Raw genomic sequence first — 22,689 nt, 5'->3', positions numbered from 1 at the left:
AGAAAGCTGAAGATGCAGTTAAAAACTGCATATCTGACAATTGTTAATATAAGAAACTGGGTTTGAAGCTGAACCCTCTGGGCAACCCTGGAGCAACTCACTTTGCTCTACAGCCCCTCCAACTGGGAGAGCAGAGAACTGAAATAAGTGTGTTAAAAAACATATATGACAAGGGGGCACTGGAGTCAGGCTAACAAACATCACCTCTTACAGTCAAATTACTTAAAACGATTGCAAGTTGTTTTAAAAAGAGTTTACATACTTGAGTATGTACAACTTAGTTAGACCTTTAAGTCAAAATGTGCACTAGGTATAGTGCAGAACATAATCTACTTATTTTAAAGTTATTGGTTTGCCAAATAAGCCACTGCAAGTTTTGCACACTTGGAACTGAATTAAATAATTGTTAAAATGATGCAAGGCCAGCAGTTTCAATTCAATCAATGCAGTTGAATGCTTTCTATGTTTTAATTAAAACAACAATATCCCACCATAACAAGGCCAACATTATAATGAATCAATCACATATGACACACAGTTTCAACATTTATTACATAGTTAAATGATTGGTGTACAGGTCAAACTATTAAAGGTAACATGTTTCTTACAAGTGTTTAGGTGGACATTAAATTAATAACATGCACAATACTGTATAACATGGCCAGCATGTACACTTTGCATATAAATTATCACAGTATACTACCCTTGGAATAAGACTTTCTATGTATATACTGCATCTTACCTTGGGAAGATGATGTTTACCTTAAACCACCCTCCCACCTCTCGCTCCCTCCGTCATTATATAAGAAGGCATTGTGGTTTTGTTACAAACAGCGACTCAGCATTAACCTTAGTTAACTTCTATAGATATTCTATGAAAAAAAGCACGCAATAAATTAGGTCCTCTCTACTGTTTTGAATCTGTAGTGGGGTCTTGCAGGGATTTTTCCGACAGCTCTTCTTGTCTAGACCTCTGCCCTTTTGTCACACTTGGATCTGAAAATCCTGGAGAAACAGATTGGATAAGGCATTGGAAAATTTTGTTAAGCTGAACAGGAATCATGAGATCATTGTGAAATAAGTGTGCATAACAAATCAAATCAGGGAGACTGAGCACAACATTTTATTCTCTGTTAGGAAAGGTTGTCAAACTTTTCAAAGTAATTATTTGAATTATAAATGGTTGCAAAAGATGACAGTAAAAATAAATAATTAAACTATAACCCTTTTCCGGGACTGCTAAAGGGATAGTATTGATTTTTTGAAATGGGGTTGAATGGGTACGGATGCTCATAAGTGTATGTGGTACCAGAGCACCCTAGGCCAAATTTTGTGATCGTATCATTTGATCTGAGGCTGCATGTTTTGTACACTCGAGTGAAGGGAGGGGCAGAGCTGTCAACTGATCACCATCTGGTGATGAGTTGGGTCAGAGGATGGGCGATTTTGGACGGACCAGGTAAGCCCCAACGAGTAGTGCAGGTGAACTGGGAACGTCTGGAGGAGGCCCCTATCCGAGAGATCTTCAACTCACACCTCTGGCGGAGCTTTTCTGGCATCCCTGTGGAGGTTGGGGGCATTGAACCGGAGTGGGCAATGTTTAAAGCTTCCATTCCAGCTGCGGTGGTGAGCTGTGGCCTTAAAGTCTTAGCTGCCTCAAGGGGCGGTGTAGGAGCCTAAATGCAGTTATTTTTTGTTGATAGAATAATTTACGTTCATTAGAAGGATTAAGAATAAGAATATGTACATAGCGTACAATTTATACATATGGCATGCTTATAATGGAGCAATTTGTTTATGTTTTGGTAAATACAATATTTGTGGACAGATGTATTTTTGTTTTGCAAAGACCTTTAATATGTCACTCTCGTGAGTGTTTTGGAGGCAACGTTTACTTTGTGGTTTGTCAGGACAAGCGGGTAATGGAGCCGTAAAGTTTTTGACCTCTCTCTTAAGCTCTCTCACTTCTTTTTCTCACTCATATCGTGTATAGGACGCGATTCATATTCATTTTGTGACAATTTATTTTAATGTAGTTTTTCCTGCATTTTTTAAGTAAAATATTTCAAGTTTACCAGTTGGCTTTCGTGGATTATTCAGATGTGGACAAGTGGAAGAGTGCTATGAGCGTCAAACTGAGGCTTCACCACAGGCGGTAACCCTCGAACATTGTTGGGGACACTGGTGGTCAGAGAAGCTGTCCGACTGAAGAAGGACTCCGGAGGTTGTTGCAAGATACTGACGGTCCCGAAGGGCTGCAGCCTCTGCCGTGTCAGAGGCAGAGCAGAGGGTGTGGGAGAAGTTTGGAGAAGTCATGGAGAAGGACTTTCGGGCGGCACCAAAGTGCTTCTGGAAAACCATTTGGCACCTCAGGAGGGGGAAACAGGGAACCGTCCAAGCTGTTTACAGTAAGGACGGGACGCTGGTGAACTCAGCCGATGAGGTAATCGGGCGGTGGAAGGAGCACTTTAAGGAACTCCTTAATCCGACTAACACGCCCTCTTCCGCAGAGGCAGAGTTGGAGGCTGATGGAGAATAATCGTCAATATCTCTGGCAGAAGTCACTGAGGTAGTCAAACAACTCCACAGTGGCAAAGCCCCAGGGATTGATGAGATTCGTCCAGAAATGTTAAAAGCTTTGGGTTTGGAGGGGCTGTCTTGGTTGACACGTCTTTTCAAAATCTCACCTGCTCAAAAAGAAACACTAGTGAATGTGTGCCAGTTACAGGAGTATCGTATAACTATGTGGATTCTGTCCTGGACGTGGAACAACGCACCAGCTCTTCACTCTCGCAAGGATCCTGGTGGATGGGGGTGAGGGGGTCACTTCTGTGGGCCATCTAATCTCTGTACACTCAAAGCGAGAGCTGTGTCTGGATCCTCGGCAGTAAGTTGGATTCGTTCCCAGTGGGGGGTTGGCCTTCGCTTGGGGTGCGCTTCGTCACCAATCCTGGTTTGTGATTTTAATGGACAGGATATCGAGACGTAGTCGTGGTGGGGAGGGGTTGCAGTTCGGTGGGCAGAGGATCTCGTCTCTGCTTTTTGCAGATGACGTGATCCTGATGGCGTCTTCGGTCAGTGACCTTCAACACTTACTGAATCGGTTCGCAGTCGAGTGTGAAACGGCTGGGATGAGGATGAGCACCTCTAAATTGGAGGCCATGGCTCCGGTGGATTGCTTACTCCAGGTAGGGAATGAGTCTTTACCCCAAATAAAGGAGTTCAAGTACCTCGGAATCTTGTTCACGAGTGAGGGGACGATGGAGCGTGAGTTTTTTCTGGACAATCGGAGCAGCAGGTCAGGTATTGCAGTCGCTCTGCCACACCGTTGTGACAAAAAGAGAGCTGAGCCGGAAGGTAAAGCACTCGATCTACCGGTCAATCTTTGTTTCTACCCTCACCTATGGTCATGAAAGCTGGATCATGACTGAAAGAACGGGGTCGCGGGTACAAATGGCCAAAATAGGTTTTCTCAGAAAGGTGGCTGGAGTCGGAGTAGAGCCGCTGCTCCTTTGTGTTGAAAGGAGCCAGTTGAGGTGGTTCGGGCATCTGGTAAGGATGCCCCCTGGGCGCCTCCCTAGGGAGGTGTTCCCGGCACGTCCAGCTGGGAGGAGGCCTCGGGGAAGACCCAGGACCAGGTGGCGAGATTACATCTCCACACTAGCCTGGGAACGCTTCGGGACCCCCCAGTTAGAGCTGGGAAAGGGAAGTTTGGGGTCCCCTGCTAGAGCTGCTGCTCCGCGACCTGATCCCAGATAAACGGTTGAAGATGAGTGAGTGAGTGGGACTACTATAGTAGATGGCAGTTGGCAGGAGCCACAAGCCTTGATTGCTTAGTTTGTTCTTATTATTGTATGACTTTGGTGTTTTAAAATTTTTAAGGAGCTAACAAAGTTCCCCCATGTAAACTTTAACAGGTCTGTCAGACAGCAAGGCAAAACAGAGAAAATATTCTAAAATAGCATACACTGATAATACATTTTTTTTACATGGGCCTTTTTCAGGTGTCTAAAATATTTTTTGGTGGTGCCTCCATTCACAGCAATACATTGCTCAGCTTCCATGTCAGTACTCCTGCCTGTTTCTGAAACTGTGGGTGTGTTGACCAACATCTACTGTAAATAATACGATTATGAATAAGTACCTCATACAAACCCACAAAAATTTTGAGCTGTCCCTTAAAGTGGTAAGCTCTACGATGATAGGTATGACTGCTCACAGTGCACATACAGTATTAACATGAATGAATAAATTAAATAATATACAACATACCATTGGAGCCACTGTCTTTCCATTTGAGCTTGTTGTCTTCAGTGTGTCGTGTCCAAGTGGAGCGGAAACTCACCAGCTCAGCTGTGATATGAGCGAGACTCCACTGCAGACCTCTGGAGCTCTCCTTCCACAGATTACTGTCAAGAAATAACAGTGCTGTCAAAACTATACTTGTTTTTCCAGTGTTGCTCCTAGTCACCTTTCTTCCTTCCTCCCTTCCTTTCTAAGTATATAGAATCCTGAATGTCCCCCTACTGCCCCATTTCTTTTTTTAAAGATCTCAATGTCGAAATAGTCCCACAATTTTAAATATGCTTATTTGCTTTCTTTATTTGCAAACCAACCAAATAAAAACAAAAATGCACTTTTTGCTACCTGTGTCTGTTGCAGGGGTCTGGGGGACCTGGGTTCTCCTCCACCAAAGGAATAACAATCTTCTCAGCCATGTCCGTCAGCAGAGAGAATGTAGGATACACAATAAAGTCTATGAATCCTGCAAAAGAATATGTTGTCATGATTGAATTAATTAAGAGGAAGGTGTCATATATTTCACAGGAATCCATGATTTCACCAAACACAAGTATGGATCGGAACTACATGTGAGACATACCAATCTGAGACTCGGCTACCAGGGTGCTTTTTCGATCACACAGAGGAGAGAAGGGAAGGCCGAGCTCTGCCTCTCTATCACCCTCACAAAGATAGAAAGAGAGAGAGAAGATATCTTAAAGGGCATCCCACACATCGCCTGAAAATAACTATTTCAAAGGTTATTTGACTAACGCCACCCGGGACCTTTAAATTGTTCAAAGAATATCATACAAACATTAAAGAGCCTTTTCAAAGAGAGTAGGGCTGCCCAACACCTCCTCCCTTCTACTTTTTCTACAAGTCTAGGTATAAAATAGAGGGGAGATGATGACAGCACACAAAAATGTATTGCTGCATTTACTGGAAATCCACTCAGTCAAAGTACAGCCTCACGTTCCAGTCAATCTGACAAGAGTGAGTAGGCATTTGTGTGAAAAAAATGGTGTTTTAAGAAGGTTGGAAGAATGCACGATTAATGTTTTCCTCTCACAGTATCAGGCGTTAACACTTCCTACACCTGATTACATGATTGCATTGCTTGCTGAGCTGAAAAATCAGGCTAACCGTTCTAAAAATTGTTGCTGAATGTATCCTGAAAAATAAACCAAAATCAGCCTCCGAGTATTCAGGGGAGTTGCTGCATCATGCTTCTTCAATCAATAACAACTAGTCTTAATAAGTCTAACAAGATCAAACGGCTCGGTATATCTGGCTCAATTGATTCTCTGTGGGATTTTTTTTCAAGACTGAAATCTAGTATAGAATCTGAGCTTGTAAGAGCTTGTATGGCTTCAACCATAGAAAGCAATCTACATCAATAAATGTTTCAAAGAGACATTCCTCTCTTTGCTTTATACCTGATGTTCTATGTATGCCGTTTTCTTTCACTCAGATGTTATAAACCCCTTTGAACGTTGCTCCTTTTCAGACCCTGATGTGTCCTTTACAAAGTTTAGAGCTGTTATCAAACCCATCAAAAAATAATTGAAGTATGTAGGACATGAAATACTTCTATAAATCACCTGATCATGTGAAGGTAATTCTTTACAATACTTCAGTGAAAAAGATCAGACATCCACTCTCACAATGAGACTTGGCATTAACAAAAAAACACTCAAAACAGCACAATAACTCAAAAGCCTTTCTTTCACGAAAGAAAGTTCAACATATTAGCATCCCTCCTTTTTTCTGTTATATTCTCTGTCAAGTCATATTTTCTATTAATTCTACGTCCCCACATGAAGTCCTCGATATATTATGTCTTTTCTGCAGTAGAGCTAAAAGAATAGGTCAGTTTAAAAATTAGAAAATAAAGTCAATTTTTATATATTACTTATCTAAAAATACTCTTTATATAGAGTGTGTCTAAACCATACTGTGATTTTAATTTACAGAGACCCAACATTCCCCTATGGGCAGGGGCAAGGAAAATCTCCCTGGCCATCTGTTTTATTTGGCAACAATTATGTCATTGATTGGTCAATTAAGTCATTTTCAGGCAAAAAGCTTCTAAAATGTGAACATTTTCACATTCTCTTGGTTTTCTGTCTCTTCAGCACAATCACATGAAATTACAACTACATAAAGCGAGTAGATGTGGAGATATAGTTTATAATGTCAGGGATAATATCATTAATTCACATTCACAATTACTTCTCTTTTGTTTAATCCATACAAATTTCAAAGTGTAAATATTCAACATATTCTCATCAAAGGCTTTGTATATCTTATATGCACAACATACATATGCACAACAATTCGTATGATATCTTACGAAATAGGACAATCTGTTTACCACTGTGAAACGACATCAATTGTGTGACTGCAACAGTTAAGTTTATGCATCAAAATGACTTGGTTAGGATGAGAAAAAAGTTAAAGTTCTGTGTTTTGGGAAACCAAAACCATCTCAACCCTCCTCTCTATACCTTTTTTGCCACTCTTATACTACATTACCTGATTTTCTCTTTTTTTCTACACTAATAAATATGTGGATTAGATACAAATGCGTGTGTGTTTCTTTTCACGTATTTATATAAGAACAGTGAATGAGGACTGCCTGAAACTCTACAAGTTGCTGTTTTACTGGTGGTTATATGCCAAACTATTTATTAAGTCTTTATGCTCAGCTAACCTGCTGCCGGCTCCTACGGAAGCCCTAAAGAGTCATACATTTTATTTCCCCTGTTTTCCTGTGATAATGAGATAATTCCTACGTTTTCTCGTGATAACGAGATCATTTTGATCTGTTTCCTGTGATAACGAGATAATTCATTTGAGATCTGGAGAAAATTATTATTAAATCATTGCAGGAAACATCATTCAGTGTATCCACGTCAGAGGAGCAGGAGAATATCCATCACCATCACATATCTCTTCAGTCAAGGCCTGACAGCCTGAAACAGATTTATTCTATTACAGATAATGTTCACATTAGTGTGCATCATCTAAGAATATGGTTAGTAAGGCTTCATCTTTATCAAAGGCGCGAATGAGCCTGATGTCCTCATTCGCACAACAAACTTTATTGTCAACAATTATATTCATTATATTACAACAACACGAATACCATCACAGGGAGAAGTTTTACAATGTGCACATAAATATACAGATTACAGTTTAATTTCATATCAGTAAATAACCAACTGAAATCATCTTGAAGTGTTGTCTACAGTGTTATTCAAGATATGAGAAGTCTTTACGAGGCATGACATGTTAGGTGTGATGGAAATCACATTTCATTCATTATCTATCAAATGAATGATCTTGTTATCTGGGGAAAACAAAGGAAAACGGAGGAAATAAAATGTATGTATGCATGACCCTTTCCTCGTATCATAGTGGTGTCTATCTTCTTGTGTAACTCGGCAAGAAAGCAAATAAATGTATTAATATTTCTAACTATTCCTTTAACCAAGACTACCGATTCTGGACTCTAACTTCTCTTTAATTTTCTGTTGTGTTTGACCATATTGATGATACTGATAATACTAATGCTTGAACTAAGAAGAAGAGAAGCAAAGAAAGAGTCACATTGTCAGTTCAGATCTATTAGAGTTCCTACCTGCCTGAAAAACTCCTCCATCAGGGCTTTGGTCCAGCGAGAGTGCAGCGCCCAGGGCTTGGATGGATGGCTTATGTCAGCCGTGTGGAGTAACAGAGACAGTGCTTTGGGCTTGTCGATCCTGTCAGAGAAAGCATGATGCACTTCTTTATTTTTTTTTTTTGTTGTGTTGTAAGACTCAGCCATGTCTAACAAAAAGCTGACTTGACACCAATCGGCGTGACACTCATTTTCCTGTCTGCCTCTTTGTGCAGGATATCTCAATCAGCAGAATGTGCTCTGAATATTTTATGACCACTTAATTGTGCACCACAGCGTGAACAAACAGCACAGTCAATTAGCATTACCGTTCTTGTTGTTGTAGACAGGATTTCATCCCTTTGACTTGGAGAAGGTGGGAGGACATGTCTGTGGACAAGACCATCTCTATAACAAGTGACCGCAACTCCCTATGAACAAAAACACACAAACACGCACAGTTTGCTGGTTATGGAAAGTAACTGCACAGGGTAAAAACCAGCAGACTCAATGGGGTAACCTTGTTACATTTCCTGATAAATTTTCTTGTTCCCATGGTAACACGGACTGCTAGATAGGCCTGTAGTATGCTGCTGGTGTTTATCTTTGGTGATATCTGCAGAGCACTTCCATAAATAAAACAGTCAAATACTATATCTGTGATATATGAAGCATCTAAGAGCATCTACAGCCTCCATGAGTATAAAAACTGTCTATTTTCTCATTAAAAACTGTGTTTTATAGCAGAAATAGATTTACACCAAATATTTTTGGCCTGGCTCTACTTAAAGGTTGGATATGTAGAATCTTTAGCGCTTGCGGTTCATTTTTAATCTTGAAAAATTGCATTTATTGTTGCCCTTTCTCTTATGTTTTGTTTTAGGGCCCATGTCCACATACATTTTTTTTCTTAGCCACAGCATCTTTTTTTCAAATCTTCCCAGAGAAGAGAGAGAGTATTTTTCTCCTAAAGAGAAGATGCAGGACGCAGCAACGTGCATCTCCATACCTAAGCCTTGTAAGCTTGTTGTTAGCTGTGGAGTCAACCCCCTGATATCGTAGAGTTAAGCATAGCTACCTAACTAATGTCACTGCGGTTAACGCACAGGCAGCTCCCCAGAGACCTGCCAGCACCTTTCGGCTAGAAAAACAACGCTTGCACTTTGGGCTGCATGATTGTATGAAAGATGCACTATAAATAAAGTTGAGTTGAGAGATAAACTGTTGGGGAGAAAATGATCTGACGTCAATATTCATCAGCTATAGTTCATTATTTATGTATAACATATCACATTGTCAAAGTAAATGATATAACACAATTATTTTAGCTCACTGAAATCTCTGATTGTTAGTTACTGAAGAAGGAAGTAAAGTGACTCATTCACTCTTCCATTGCTGATTAGTGAATGAGTCACCAAACAGAAATATTAACCTGATCGATCCTATATTGAATACTGAAGTAGACATTTTGTCTTAAGAGGTCTGAGTTCAGGGTCAACTAGAGAAGCAGACTTGGAGCTCATAAGGACTCAAAGTCTCATTTAAGGACAATTCATGCAGGACAGATACAGCGCCCTGTCAATATGTCACCAATTTTAAATCCACCCACACAATTACACTACTCAAGTACTTATATTTCAAGTTCACACCAAGAAAGATATAATGATAACTATATCATCCATACTGATGAGTGATAACATTCAGAGCAGTGGCAGATTAATGCTTAATCCCCAGGTGTGCAGGGGCCCCGGATTGGCCAGACTCTTTTATTATTTTTTTTAATTAACTCACTGGGAAAAAAAACTTGCCTCCGGTTGGGGCCCTTAGAAACATTTTTTTAAAATTAAGTCACTGATTGGATAGATATGGGATACATTTACCCAATCAGCTGCCTTCCTGTGGCCGGGTTCATAAGGTCAGTTTTGTCGCCAAATGATACATCACTTACTGTTACAGACAGAACAGCCGCAAAATGTCAGACAGGAAATGTGATAGCTAAGCACGATAAAGACAAGCACAACAACTGAAAAAACAACGGGACCAATATCTACTAATGAAAATTCTTAAATTGACAGAATTTTTCAAGGTTGCAGACTTTTTATCTGTTCGAGTGGGTTTTTTAATAATGTGGGGGGCCCAAAAAAACAGCATCCTAGGGGCCCCTGACCATCTTAATCCGCCACTGGCTGTATGCTCCAGCTGTATTTTTTGATTTAACTGAGATTTAATGTCCATGTATGTGTAGTGGTTGGCTTTCCCAGCAGTCTATGGTTGCTGCTTAGAGTCTTTGAGAGCTCTCTTCTGCCAAAACTGTGAAACTATTTTCAATAAATGGTCTGTTCCTTGACTGTGTCTCTCACTGAAACAACAGTAATCCAAACAATTTAAGTCGGTAAAAATAGTGTTGTCTTACATCCATTCCTCTCTTGTCAGATTAGTGAAGATGTTCATTTGGTCGTCCTGCAGCAGGCGAAACGCTGCACTCAGGTGATGGCTCTCCTGTACTGACCGGTCATTGTAAATTAATGCATACTCTGACCTGGCAAGAGAGGAGAGGACAGAGAAGAAAAAGAGTTTACAGAGTGTGAGTATGCATTTATGTGTAGTTGTACGGTTCTGTAGTGGTGAAGGGAGGAGGAGGTGAGAGTGAGATAAAAATAGTCCTCAGGGAGTAATTTAAGCACTATTATTGAAAGTCTGTAATGATGGATTTGAAGTACAGAAGAGGGGAATATGATGAAAACTGGCACCATGTGGGTACTAATGACCCAGTATAACAAGTTAATTAACTAATTTCTCAATCAAGCATTCTGCGGCCACTCATTTGCATAACCTACTTTCTTCAAATGGGTAAAAATAAGTACTTTGTGAAAAGTTTTCCAATTAGTGATTATTTTGTTAAACCAAACATAAAATAAAACACTTGTGAAAATGTCTTCAAAGAAAACATTTAGCTGTGCGTTTAAAGGGTATTTTGGGGGCTGTTAAACATTAGTTGTATCTTTCACAGAGAGAGTAGCCACAGTCAGTTTGAAATCATGATGATTACAATGTTTTTTAATAATCGCAACATTTCACGATGGGGAAAAAAACCTTGATTAACACTTTAATTTACAGATCCGTAATAAAAAAAAATACATTTATTTCCTGGTAAAAAACTAAATTAACTGAAAAGAGTTCCCCACCCCCTGAGGGAGGAGACATTGGAAACAACATTGAAACAAACTGAACCATGAATGATGAAAAATCTATCTTGTCTTCAATGATGTTTAGTAGGATGTGTGGTGGTTTCTATGATATAATATGTTTTCATATGTGCTGTGAAAATATGGCATTAGCAACAACCACAACCTGTCCATCCTATGAGAAACAGCTGTTAGCCAGGGTGCAGGCAATTTAACCACCACCTCTCACTCTGAAGCTGGTGTGCTTTATGCTGAAAACATAAGTCTTGTTGCACATTTTTAGCATTAAAAATGTTACTATAACCACCATATCTCATCTTAACTGATTTGTGTTGAGTTTACAAGGACTTGTTGAACTGCTCCATTTAAAGATGTACTCCGTAAGAATTGAGATAGGTTGTTTCTAGCGGCCTCTTTGGCAGTAAGATGTAACTGCAGGTGAACTTGTTCTTTCAGAGCCTCCATCTTGTCACATTCATGGTCACTATGTGTGTTTTTTTTTTTTTGCTTTTTTGTTAACTTTATTGAAACACATTCACCTCTCTGCTTTTGGTCCGTCCCCTATATGTTACCCGCTTGAATCATTACATACACACATATGTTCCTTTTAGACTTCTGCCCTTACTGCAAGCCTGACTCAGTAGTTAGAAGTTCCCGATTTCCGATTACAAGTGAACGCAGAATCACCGTTAGTGATGATCTCAAGCAGCAGACCAACCGCTGTCAGCAGCATCATTAACATAGCGGCTTGTATACATCTAGGGAGGAAATGTCGCCACAGACACGTAGATTGGATACAAGGCAAGTAGAAGCTCTTTGATTAGTGTGTCATATGATCAATCCCCATTGTTTTAACTCACCCTTGGATAGATAGTGACTTAGAAGACAATTAAATAGATGAAGTCTTATGGAGTACAACTTTAAACCAAACAAATATATATATTGATAATTAATTTGTTATCCTATGATAACAGAACAAGTGAAGACAAGTACAGGAACATATAATTATCCAAAATAGATTATATAACGTAGGACAGAGACAGAGACTAAAAGATTTGTGCCAGGAATAAATTGCAATTAATAACTTATTTGGAAATGTATCAGTTGAACATTGTCTCCTTCTGCGGAGGAATGTTTATATACATTTTCAATCACACATCAGTTTCTTTTTATGAACTTATAGGGAGCTAAACTACCCAAGGGATCGAGCCTAACGGTAACAAATTGTTAACTCTTTTGGGAATTATTTTCCCTTTTACACACAGAAACTTCAAATGAAATCCAGTTTAGTCCTGCAGCATTATCCACATAATCAACTGCATCTTCAAAGCTTTGAGAAGCCCAATGCTACACAACATGAAACTGTTTATTTAGTTGTATTTGGAGAAATGTTCAGTGTTTTAAGATGAACCGTGGAGTGCATTCTGCTGCAGGAGTGGTTTGAAAGGTATCTATAGACGTTTTGAAAGGTATCTTTAGATGTTTTTGATTCTTTTCTGCATTGAAAACAGACTCAATGTGGCCGACATGAATTCAAGCAGCCAGGGTTCTTCATGAAGTAAGAAATAACAGTTAAGTAATAACAGTTGATATTTTCAGCCTTCAGGATGCTGAGAAGATATATTTTGGGTGGACGACTTTAAGATAGATACTGTTTAGATTCTGTAGCTAAGGCATGTTCTTTTATCGTGGTCGATTATTACTCCCAAAATAAGCCATGATGATGATGATGTGTGCCAAGAGACTGCGTTCTTCAGCTCTCCTGTGTGGAAAATCAACGTCTAAAAATACTGCGTTCCCTCCATGAAGATGTGTTTGCTTAGAGGGCTCTCTCTCTCATTCCCTCTTTCTAAAAGTGCATCTAAGAAACACTACCTTACTATTCCTTCCCTATATATCCTACTATTTTACAAAAGTCAACAGGATGCGGCATATATAACTGGCGTTTATAAGACAGGGTAAGTATATTTTAGAAAAAGAGCTTACTTTGTGTGGATGTGAAAGTTGTTTGTGGTTCCTGTGTGTTCATAGTCATGGATGGCAGCAGCAAATAGGGATGCCATCACCTCAAGCTCTGTCAGCCAGTGCTTGATAGATGCAAAAGACATAGCACATCAATATAAAACCATTCTGTATGTGTAGCATGGTGCACATACTGTACTGTTACTATATTCTTGAATAATTTCAATGTAAAGAATAAGGCTTCTTTTCTTATTTTCAACAAATCATATGAAAAGACCAAAACCAACAATTAATTAATTTTACCATTAGGATTTTACTACTACCTGTTCTTGCTATGTACTGCCTCTTTTGTTTGTTAATTTTCCATTGCTTGGTTTTATATTTGCACTGATTTTAATCTGCCTGTTTTAATTTATTCTCTTGTTTCTTCACTTTATTGTAAAGTACTTTGAGATACATATTCTGTAGGAAAGGTGCAATTAATAAAGGCGGAGTGAAAAGTGTATCACCACGGAGATGGGAGACGCAATATAGCTTAAAATTATAGTGCACAATTGTAAACAGTCTCTCCTGGAAGACATTCATACTGTTGCACTCAGTTGTTCACATGAAAAGTGACAGATACTGTAGTTGTCAAGAAACTGTTGAACACAGTCGCCTCAATCTGACACTGAAAATGTGTTGGGAGAAAGCTTGCAAAGCAGGCTAACACATTGTTGGTTTTGGTCTTTTCATTGGATATGTTGACAATTAGGACAATATGCAAAAACACCAGTCTCATCCGTTAGAAATGGGATGCAGCACTTAAAATAAGAGAAGAGTAATGAAGTGAACCTAGTGTACCACAAGTCCAGAGCGCAGCAGCAGGCAGTGCAGCGTCTGAGTCACATCAGCAGCATGAACGTGGCTGTGGTAGGGGTTGCTGTTTTTGCAATATCCTCTCTCCAGTGCAGACAGGAACTCTGTCAGGTACGAGATGGGGATCTGCAAAGTGCATAACATAATCATTAAAGACAAAGTCATGTTTGAAAATCCAAGGTTCACAAAGTATGTGTCAACATAAACGCTAAAACAGCCTGAATGTTGCAATAAAGTCCTGGCTAGGAGTGACAGGGCTCATGGTATGATGCATGTGATTTTAACACATAATGCCCATTGTTCCAAATTGATAATAAAACCCATATGTCTGATTATATCTGCAATAACAACACACATTTCCCACAAAAGCAGAGGTTAGAAGGGCAGTAATGATTATATTACTGTAAGATTTGTCATCTAAAGCAATGACATTCTTGCATGTCTATCAGAACATTTTGTGTACTATGTGTAGTACGCAATAAAATCCAAAGTTAAAAGACCTTAAAACGGCTGTTTAGGCCATATCTGGTGATCAGCTCAAAGAACAGAGTTTGTAGAGCATGATCAGAGCTGGCTGAGTTCAGAGCAAACACGTCAAAGCTCCAACGGTCAACATCCTGAGGAGAAGGAGGGGAAAGTGACTGCGTTATTGATGCATACTTGCGGGGTGTATAAGACCCCTTTTGTGATGTCCGATTTATTACACAAACACATGACGCCGGTGGAGATTTATGATTAGTGGAGGCTTACCCTGAGGCAGTTTACGACCGCTGCAGGTTGGTCTGGCATAGCTGCCGTGTAGGCCCTCTTGAACATCCTGAAATAATGCAATGTTTATGTTGAGTTCAGTTAAAGTTCAGATGTTGACACTGTGCAGCAAAATCGTCTCAGGAGCTGTTTATATAAATCCTCCAAAGTCCCTGTCCCCTTTGGAAGGATGTTTTAAAGAGAAAAGGAGGTTAATGTTTCACAGTCCAGTGAGCTGTCTGTGTTTTCTGTGGCTATAATAGTAAGAACACTACGTGAGCTTATATTAGAGTTATAGTACAGGCGTGGAGATCAGTCATTTACAGGGGAGTTTTATAGTATGAGATTATAGTTTCCTTATTTTATGTGTTTAAGTCTCATAAATAAAACATATAGCTGTATGACTGTCTCTGTTTGTTACAGACTTAAACATCCTGATGAATCATACAGGCCTTGAATAAAAAAAAAGCATAGCCTTGTTATGCTGAAATAGAGATAAAATTAACCTATGAGATGTTTTACCTCTCCACAAATATCCCAGCCTGCACTGCATGCACAATGCTGCGGAACTTGGGTTTTTCATCTGAGCGCCGTACCGGCCGCCGAACCCTCTGGGTGAAGGTGGACGCCAGCCAATCAGTGACCTCTGCAGGCACACCGTCTGACTGCAGCTGCTGAAGGTCATCCTCAGACTCCAGACACTGCCTAAAAGAGACAACACACATACACACAAAGAGTTGTAGTGAGTCACAGATGAATACAGGGTCAAACACTGTGCGGATTCAAAATAACTCCCTTTTCGGGATTTACTATATTTAAAAACCATTTTATTTGAGTGTCTGAATTGATTGAAATAATTTGAGAAAAAGTAGTGCCCATGTAGTGTAAGGTCCAGTACTACTGGACATGTAGTGTTTAGTAGTGACATACTCTCTGCTACAGTCATGTGACTTTGATGCAAACTCATGGTGTTCCTGAAATCTCAATGATTTGAGGTCCTCAGGCAAATGAAAGCAGTCTAAAACTTTCATTTTTCAGTGAATACTTTTTCAAATAAATAAAAAATAACATGGGTACATGGGTTTTCTCCAAGGGTGAATGGTTGTCTGATACAGTATGTGTTTGCCCTGTGACTTGTCCAGGATGCATCCCACTTCATGCCCATGTGAACAGACCTCCAGACCTCTGCGACCCTGTTCACGATAAGTGGGAAGAGATACAATGATGGATTGGTAGTATTTCTAATATTTTTATGCCTTTTTGGACATTTTGGGGCCTTTACAATACAAGTTCAAGGTTATTATTGATAATAAAAAGCTGGTATAAAAACTCAGAAGACAACTTAGAAGAACATGTCCATGTCATATTATTCTTCTACTGTATGCCCTACCTTGATCCATCAAGGTAAACTGCCTCCAGTAACGATGCTGTGAAATCCAGATTGTTTTTGATTTCTTCAAAGTCGACATCTTTCTCCTCCAGCTGCTTCAGCATGCTCCTCAGCCTGAAAGGAAACAGTGACTTATTTTTGATGTGATCATAACAAAATACAATGGTAGAGACCCTTTTTAAAAGAACTTGAATTGCTGTTTTCACCTCTCAAAACAGCAAATGCTGAACGGTAACAGCAATGCAAAAATTATAGAAAGTTATAACAGCTTACCATCAAAGTCTTCAAACTGGGTACAGCAATAAAGGAAAGCTCAGTTTGAACAAAATGGGAACTTTGTGTGATACAAGCTTTCTAAACACAGCTCTATAATTTGACAGCACTTGTCACTGTCTTGAGTGAAACAAGGTTCAAGGAGTAACGGGTTTAGAAATCCTTCTGAAAGGAAAAAAGTTCACTTAGAAGTGATTTAAATGCCAAGCTGTCCAAAGCTATCCAGTGGCAAAAGGACATCATTAGTGCCAAATTTTCCATGAGAGGAAAACTTCCCATGGTTGAGCTCTTACGTAACGTCAAAGTTGGCTCCATGAAGAATTATGTTTTGAGTTTTCAAGTCTTGGCCCCATTCTGATCTTGTCTGAGAACCTGTTGCTCAATTTGAAACTTTTAATCAAATTACGATAGGGAACTGGTGGGACAGCATTAATCTACTGCAGTGTAATAAATAGCAAATGCTTGGAGCGCATTTCATCTACAGTGTTACCCATCTGCAGCGCTTTAATGTAAATTAATCCTGGTAATAAATCCAAAAGCTTTAATAGAGCTCTGATGAAAACTCTCCCTCAGTTTATAGACGTGTAATCTTTCTACTTTGATTGGATTTTCTTTTCTCTGTGGCCATTTGAAAGAGATTAATTTGATCTGATAACACATTTGTGCCACAGATGATTTCTCTAAAACATTTCGGTGTGCTACGCTTACTGCCATGACCACAACGATTATGTTCAAACTGCGCCAGGCCACGGTGCGGGGCCAACTCCTGGGGATGAGACACTCACAGCTTTTCAAGTGTTTATCACGCTGGCAAAGGCTTTCAAAAGCTGTTGAGTCATAAAAATAGCATGCATCTGAATGCCACCGCTCACTTTCAATCTCAAGTAATCTTCCATGATAACACAGTCTTTTTTGTTTCAACTGTGCGCACTAGAAGAGCCTCTGACAGGACGTTTACAGGAAATGATTTGTCAAGTGCACTCGTGAAACTGTGTTTATAGAGAGAAATGACAAATCCTCCTTTGGCTTAGGTTTTGTTGAATCTACACACTGCATAGTGTCATCCTTACTAGGTGCACAGCAGTGTGGAAGAGTTTGAATGGTAACAGCTTTGTCAGCACAAATCTCTAAATAGATTTCTGTCTGTGCAGATTTTATCGAGGAAAAAAGAAGCAACCAAAACTTAAACCCACATCAGATCATATCTCATCCAACCATAAAAGTGCTATGAACTGAAACTTTAAATATTTACAATCATGACATAAGGACTGTGTGAATGTATGACAAAAAATAACTTAAAAACACCAAACAAACTTTCAAGCTCTGAACTCTGCAGACACTTATGTATACATCAATGTGTTAACCAAAACAAAACCACATGACCGATCATCTCTGCAAAACGTTTTGCTCCCACATTAAAAGCATGGGTGAGATGAGTGCATACATCACCACTTGGAAAGTGTTTGCTTTCATGATGCTAAAAAATAGTTGGAGAAAATCTTGACGAATACATGAAATATTTCAAATCTCCTGCAAGTTAAGGAGAGCAACAGTCTTTTTATAAGAAGACTTTTTAAGGTAAGGATAAACTTCTCAGTGTTTTTTTTTGCAGTGATCTGCAGATATAAATTGTGTCATATCGCTGCGGGCTGCTGCATTATCACTGATCATTGAGCTGTAAAGAGTGTATTTTTTACTCACATATTTCCATCGCTGCAAAACAAGACAAAACATCACAGCCTTACTACCCCCAACATAGATAAATCATGATCAGTTTAAAGATGTAGCATAGTTGGTAAAGTCCTCCAACCTAATTTCTGCAGTCACAGAAAGGCTGAACATATGGGTAACTAACTATGCTATCATCTTTACTAATCTTAATCCCCTGTCTTACCTAGAGATGGGGATCTGCAGTCGTTTACGGATTCGCACCAGATCAGCCATTCCACACTCAAACTGTGTTCTAATAGATCCTAGAGTTCAATAAAAAAAAATAAAAAACAATAACAGCTCGAAAATGGAAATATTGTTGCAGAAAAGTTGTAAGCTGAAAAGTTCCCCAAACCACCAATGCAAACTTTGTGTGTCCTGAGAAAGACTTCTGTTTCAACATCTCTCCCACCCACTTCTGGGGGACCTACTCCACTTAACTCTGATTGGTTAGGCAGGCCCAAACTGTGTCAGAGTGTGTGTGTGTGTGTGTGTGTGTGTGTGTGTGTGTGTGTGTGTGTGTGTGTGTGTGTGTGTGTGTGTGTGTGTGTGTGTGTGTGTGTGTGTGTGTATGTGTATGTCCGTGCCTTTGTCAGTGAGTGAGTGTTTGTGTATATGTGTACACTCGTGTGAAGTGTGAGTGAGTTGACCTCACTCACTGATGAAGTGTTGACTGCGAGGCTTTCAAGCCGCGTTTACTCAAATCCCCAATGAGAATTTTCCACCGCAGCCGCAAATTAGGGAACTACACACAGAGAGTCTTTCACTGAACCAAAGTCCCCCAAACCAAAACACATAAACAAAGCTTGTCCTCAAAAGTCGCCCACAGCATCCCAATAAGCTGAATGCTGTTCTCACTGTTCTCTTTTGGCTGCTTTAACAGGTTGCATCGTTTTTTCACTGCTGAAGTTGATTCACAGAATTTATTATGCAAAAATGAAACAAATATGGTTCAAATATGGTCTTAGCAGCTTTATTTTCTACAAGATAACAAAACCTGTAGTGACAATAAATGTGCAGAGAAGAGAAAATGAAGTTGTCTGTCCACGGAGACACCAAAAAAGGAAAGCACACAAACAAGATCATGCAAGACAATGAAAGGCATCCTTAAACACATTTCTAGTTCTAGGTCTGAAATACTTTACTAGTCTTTATTTATAGAGTATTGTGAGAGCTGTGCGACAACATGGGAAAACCCCTGCCTGCTGCCCAGTCCGCCTCCCTCCTTGCTTGTCCTGCTTTGGCTGCCGGGTCAGACTGACTCTCCTGCTCCCATGCTCTTTGACATGGCTCAACATATTACAAAAATGGAGAGAAGTAACATTGCAATATATGATTCTCCATCTCCTGTGTCACTTTGAGCTGTTCTGTTATTACCAAAAGCAATGGGGGACAGTCGACCTGTAAAAAAAGCAATAATTATACTGTGATGGCAGCTAAAAATGTAAATTAAAAGACTACAGAAGAGTAATTAATCTAATGTCACTTGCAAAACTCACAACTAATGCCTTTGTGTGCTTGTCAGCCTCTCGCTTCAAACTCTAAATTGTTTTATTTTGTTTCGCTCTATTTGTCCATCCGTCTCCCTCTGATGATGACGAAACCTCTGATCTCTCTCTGTCCACTCAGTGACATGAGCCAATTATAACTCACTACGATGTACACTTCAGAGAGAGAAATCTGACTCTGTGACAACATAAATCAAATCTACATGTGACGTGTCTCTGCCTGGGAACTAGATGGTCAAGAGACCGGGGGTGCTGAGGAGCACAAAAGACTGAAATCAAATAGATTTTACCCAAGTCAAAGGGCTTTTGGCTGACTACGATGGTCAAAGGGTCAAAGCTTTATTATCTCAAGTTTATCGACTGTGTGTCACATGGATCATACAGAGTAACAAGGTCATGACACATTAATTAGCAGTGAAACAATGTCGTTTGGACAGTCCACCAGTATCACTGTTGGATGGTTTGCCATGAAATTTATGACGGACATATGTGTATATCAAGATGAACTGTAAGAACTTTGATGGTCCCCTTATAATCCCTCTAACCCCATCATCAGGGCCATTTTATTTAAAAATGTGTCCTATAGTTTGACTTATTTCCAAATGTTTGCAATGCTAATGACATTCCCATCAGCACCCGTTGTATTTTTAACATGCTAATTAGCAAACATTAGCATGTTAAAACACTAAACTAAGATGGTGAATAAGGTAAACAACATGGAAGTGTTATCATTGTGAACATGTTACAATCCTGGTGTTACAATTTAGGTCCAAGCACTGCTGTGCCTAAAGCCTTATAGAGTCCCTATCATGTTTTAATGTGATTTTTTTAAGGCTTTGAGCACCATACATACAATTCCATTCATCTCCATTGTAAATGGTTTGAACATAGAAAACCAATACAGGTATCTCAAAGCCTGGGCAAATTAAACCCAAAAATGTCAATGCCCTAACATCAGTAGGGCTAAATTAGTTTGATCATTTGGGTGAAATTACCCTTTAATCACGTAACACATCAATGCAGTTTACTACTGCACTTTGTTTGCTTCCCGCCTTTTTCTTTCTATCTTAAATTGCACACATTGCTAGTAAAGAAGCAATGGTATGGTAATTTTTTACTTACTTACCAACCGTTTAGGATCCTTGAACTGAATGTGAAAATAAAACACTGTACTGTACAAGTACTGTATATTAGTTAGCATACTATTGATGAGAAGCATACAAAGTATGACTGCATGTTGCAAAAGAAAATACACACCATTCACTAAATAAACAAATGTAACTCTTCTACAGATTTATGGTCCACAAAAACCCGAGTGTACTGTGTAGAGTAAGTTTAAATAAACCATTAAAGGCAGTCTTACCGTCCCAGTGTGGTCCTCCATTGCAAAAGACTGAGATGTCTATCAGTTACTCTGTGTATCTTGCAAGTTGGTGTCATGACCTGCAGCTCTGAACGCTGCTGAAGACCATGTGTGTGATTAAAAATGTTACAGAGATACAGAATGAGCTTTGTGCCTCTGTGTGTTACTGTAAATCCAGCATGTGTCCTCTGTTTGAATGTGTGTGTATATAGGCCTGTAGTCTATGTTAATTTATGCTGCTCTGTGTTTACACTCTCAGATACTTCTAGTCTTTTCCTCTGTGTATGTATACTATTTTTGCAGTGTGTGTGTGTGTGTGTGTGTGTGTGTGTGTGTGTGTGTGTGTGTGTGTGTGTGTGTGTGTGGGTGTGTGTGTATGTGTGTGCATGCATGTGTGTGTGTAATCCTCAGTGTCAGCAGGAGAGACTCTGTGTCACCAACACAATCTGCAAAGAGTCTTTATATCAGGACCAGAGTTTCCACCATTAACTGTCCTCAGGGTCTGGAGTCAGGATCCACTGTGGAGCTACAAGGAAACATCGCACATTTGCACGCAAAGCCTTGAAACACACACACACACACACACACACACACACACACACACACACACACACATATATACGTATATATATAAATAAAAGTATATAATTAGTTTGCTTAACAAAAACAAGGCCAGCTATTTTCCATATACACATTTAATTAAAGATTATAACACATTATAATGTAGCTGTAAGTGATGATTTATAATGTATGCTTCAACATGACATTTTTTATGAAGACATATTTTATATTACTACTAAGTACTACTAAATTACTAAGTGTGTTTTACCAGAATGTCATTATTATGATTTTATACACCGACATCAATTCATGGGTGTACACAGGAGTATACACAAACTGTATCTGCTTACAGTACAACTACATTATAGTGTTATAAAAATAATTTATTTAATGTCATACTGCTTATAAATTCTAAATAGGAATGGTTAAAGTAAAGTGTTATCGTCATATCAAATGCTTTTGATGGTGCACTAGCAGACAGGGAAAAAGATAAAATTTTAAACAGTGAAAAGAAATGAAAGAAGCACTGAGGCTCTCACAAGAAAGGACCAGCCCACAAGTCTGGCTGGTTCCTAATGATGAAGCATGATGAAATGAGAATTAACAAACCTCCCTACTGACATATGGCTGTTCCCTCTGGACAGAACATAAAATATAAATGATGAAAATGTTTTTTACAAGCTGGATCTTACTTTTGTAGTTTTGGTTTTTATTATTATTATTTTCATTAAATACATCATTTCTCACCAAGGCTCATCTATTTTGTTTATGTCTGTGGGACTTTAACCATGTATAAATACAGACAGGCATATCGTTTATTGCTGTTTGTGATGTTGCATCAAAGGTGATTTGGTAATGTGCTGTTAAACAGATTTGTTTATTCATGAATGTTCAACTGCGTATTCATCAAGTGTTCAAGTGTTGCCTGAATGTGGGAATTGAACCTCTTGTGTTCTTTTGAGAGGGCTGAGTCCCTTGGCCTTAGACAGTGATGCATTAAATGCAACTTGCATGCACATAAACACAAACAGATATGGCCATCCAGCTCTCCAGTGAGGCAACCAAACAGATATAGCTGCAGAATAGTGAGAAGGGAGGAGGTAGAAGAAAAAGGGAACAGTGCTGGTTGCAAAATGAAATCACTAAAAGTCGGGTCTAAAATTAGCAACAAGCACTTTTGGCTTCGC

General features: G+C 39.3%; 1 protein-coding gene across 1 annotated transcript; it reads right to left on the bottom strand.

Annotated features, from left to right (window-relative positions):
• Positions 1–907: 907 nt before the first annotated feature.
• Positions 908–18,334, bottom strand: LOC310966050 (dual specificity calcium/calmodulin-dependent 3',5'-cyclic nucleotide phosphodiesterase 1B-like; the record flags this gene model as incomplete). The annotated part of the gene is made up of 14 exons (XM_083939847.1): positions 18,255–18,334; positions 16,088–16,201; positions 15,220–15,402; positions 14,701–14,767; positions 14,451–14,567; positions 13,936–14,076; positions 13,117–13,217; positions 10,359–10,484; positions 8,275–8,376; positions 7,928–8,048; positions 4,883–4,964; positions 4,648–4,765; positions 4,273–4,409; positions 908–1,005 (listed from the first exon to the last, which is right to left on the bottom strand). Exons 1-14 carry the CDS (start codon positions 18,302–18,304, stop codon positions 908–910), a joined length of 1,557 nt encoding a protein of 518 aa, XP_083795973.1. The 5' UTR covers positions 18,305–18,334.
• Between the last annotated feature and the right edge of the window lie 4,355 nt (positions 18,335–22,689).

This window comes from Echiichthys vipera, assembly GCF_963691815.1.
Source record: "Echiichthys vipera genome assembly, chromosome: X".
Classification (NCBI taxonomy): Eukaryota; Metazoa; Chordata; class Actinopteri; order Perciformes; family Trachinidae; genus Echiichthys; species Echiichthys vipera.
The sequence above is the reverse complement of the archived record's forward strand: the minus strand, read 5'-3'. Positions and strand labels throughout refer to the sequence as shown.